At 44.0% G+C, this 2,500-nt stretch overlaps 2 protein-coding genes across 7 annotated transcripts in view; both read left to right on the forward strand.

Moving 5' to 3' along the window:
• The window catches only part of LOC132136714 (signal peptide peptidase-like 2A), a 38,135-nt gene extending 37,480 nt beyond the window's left edge, over window positions 1-655 (forward strand). For all 3 annotated transcript variants that reach the window (XM_059547303.1, XM_059547305.1, XM_059547308.1), the window contains one exon: window positions 642-655. The gene's annotated coding sequence lies outside the window, so the exon portion shown is untranslated. The remainder of the gene's footprint in view (window positions 1-641) is intronic.
• Window positions 1-2,500, forward strand: part of LOC132136712 (transient receptor potential cation channel subfamily M member 7-like) — a 41,289-nt gene that overhangs the window by 19,688 nt on the left and 19,101 nt on the right. For all 4 annotated transcript variants that reach the window (XM_059547298.1, XM_059547299.1, XM_059547300.1 and 1 more), the window contains exons 8-12: window positions 1-159; window positions 323-446; window positions 638-710; window positions 1,216-1,316; window positions 2,002-2,136. The exon at window positions 1-159 is cut by the window's left edge and continues 16 nt beyond it. In XM_059547298.1, the coding sequence (XP_059403281.1) occupies window positions 1-159; window positions 323-446; window positions 638-710; window positions 1,216-1,316; window positions 2,002-2,136 (592 nt within the window). The remainder of the gene's footprint in view (window positions 160-322; window positions 447-637; window positions 711-1,215; window positions 1,317-2,001; window positions 2,137-2,500) is intronic.

Here is a 2,500-nt window from a genome sequence, read left to right on the forward strand (position 1 = left end):
CCCGGTCGTGGCTCTGATCTTTGAAGGCGGTCCAAACGTGATCCTGACGGTGCTGGAGTATCTTCAGGAGAGTCCTCCGGTGCCAGTGGTGGTGTGTGAGGGAACCGGACGCGCCGCTGATATACTGGCATACGTACACAAGCAGACGGAGCAGGACGGGTAACACACACACACACACACACACACAATGACTTATGCGTAAATCTCTGAGCTCTGTGATGCCTCATATCTGATTATGTGTGCAGTCAGATTTTCATTGTTGTATCAGACCAGTCGAGATGAAGTCTGTTGTGTGTGTGTGTGTGTGTGTGTGTGTGTGTAGAGCGCTGCCTGACGGCGTCGAGGCCGACATCATCACGACAATCAAGAAAACCTTCAACTTTAGCCACAGTGACGCGCTGCATCTCTTCCAGACGCTGATGGAGTGCATGAAGAACAAAGAGCTGGTGAACAAACAGACTCTCTCTCACACACACACACACACACACACACACACACTCACACACACACTCACATACTCACGCACACACACATACACAGTCAGTATTTAGTCAATAAGCTGTTGTTATTGTGGAAGTGACACACACGTTGCAGGTCCTGTTGGTGTTTGACCCTCGTGTGTGTGTGTGTGTTTCAGATCACAGTGTTTCCTGTGGGCTCAGAGGACCATCAGGACATCGATGTGGCCATCCTGAAGGCTCTGCTCAAAGGTCAGAGAGGAACGACCCTCATCATCTGTGTGTGTGTGTGTGTGTGTGTGTGGGTTTGACCGATGCAGGTGTTTCTGCTGCAAATGAACCAAATCTGACCATCATCTCCTGAACTTCCATCACACACAAATATATGATTTTTGTTTAGTTTTGTAAGATGGACCCAGAAATAAAAAGTTCAATGTCATTTACTTTTAAAGAATCTTTCTTTCTATAATGTACATATAGAATGTATTATTTTCTTTTTTATAAGCTGAATTTTATAAAATGTTTATATTTATTATGTTGAAAAACACATCAATGGGCTAGTAAGTCCAAATATGTAAGTATTTATCGTTCATTATTGTGATATCACATTACTGAATACTGCCAAGTAAAACCATAGACAACAGAATGTGTTTAACCTGCTGAGACACCAAACCATCTTTCTGTTCAAACATTTACTTTAGTTTGAGGAGAAACACTTCATCACTTTGTGTGTGTGTGTGTGTGTGTGTGTTCACAGGCACTAACACGTCAGCCTTCGATCAGCTGGTCCTGACGCTGGCGTGGGATCGGGTGGACATCGCTAAAGATCATGTGTTTGTTTACGGACGACAGCTGCTGGTTCGTACCTGTGTGTGTTTGTGTGCCCTTAAACACTGAGAGAAACAGTTGTGTTTGTAGTGAACACACACACACACACACACACACACACACACACACTGACCTCTGAACACATTCTGATACAGTAACAAGTACAGTGTTACTTTGATGTATCAAATTAGAACAGTTGTATTCTGTAAACTGTAACTGTATAAATATCATCATTGCACGGTATTAGAATAATATAATTGGTGCTTACTTCAGTAATGACAGTGAATTATGCATAATTAAAAGTAACCCAATATTAAGCACATGTATTTAATTAATATTACTCAGTACTTATTTGTGTAATAATGCTAACAAAATCACTTTAAAATCGTGTAACCACATAGTTTATATAATTTGGCTGGTTCCAGAAATCAAGCTAAAGACAACCAACAAAAGTGAAGCAAAAAAGAGTTGTGTTCAGTGTAGTTCACCCAGAAGCCATGTACTCTCCCTCATGTTGTTCCACACGTGTGTGAACCAGACAGCATTGGACACTAACTGCATGGACCAAGACAAAAAGACACTCTTCGAAATATTTACTTTTGTTACTTTTGAAGCTTCGGTTCAATGTGAATGAAAGTTCTGGGCTCTTAGTTTAACACTTAGTGTCAAAGTCGTGTGTCAAACTGTGTGTGTGTGTGTGTGTGTGTGTGTGAAGGTGGGCTCCCTCGAGCAGGCGATGTTGGATGCGTTGGTGATGGACCGCGTGGAGTTCGTTAAGCTCCTGATCGAGAATGGCGTCAGCATGCACCGCTTCCTCACAATCACACGCCTGGAGGAGCTCTACAACACGGTACACACACACACACACACACACACACTCTCTTTCTCTCTCTCTCTCCCACACACACTCACACACACACACACGTCTGGAGGAGCTCTACAACACGGTACACACACACACACACACACTCTCTCTCTCTCTCTCTCTCTCTCTCTCCCACACACACTCACACACACACACGTCTGGAGGAGCTCTACAACACGGTACACACACACACACACACACACACACACACACACTCTCTCTCTCTCTCTCTCTCTCTCTCCCACACACACTCACACACAAACACACGTCTGGAGGAGCTCTACAACACGGTACACACACACACACACACACACACACACTCTCTCTCTCTCTCTCTCTCTCTCCCACA

The sequence above is a fragment of the Carassius carassius genome, unplaced genomic scaffold (assembly GCF_963082965.1).
Source record: "Carassius carassius unplaced genomic scaffold, fCarCar2.1 SCAFFOLD_65, whole genome shotgun sequence".
In the NCBI taxonomy this organism is placed as follows: Eukaryota; Metazoa; Chordata; class Actinopteri; order Cypriniformes; family Cyprinidae; genus Carassius; species Carassius carassius.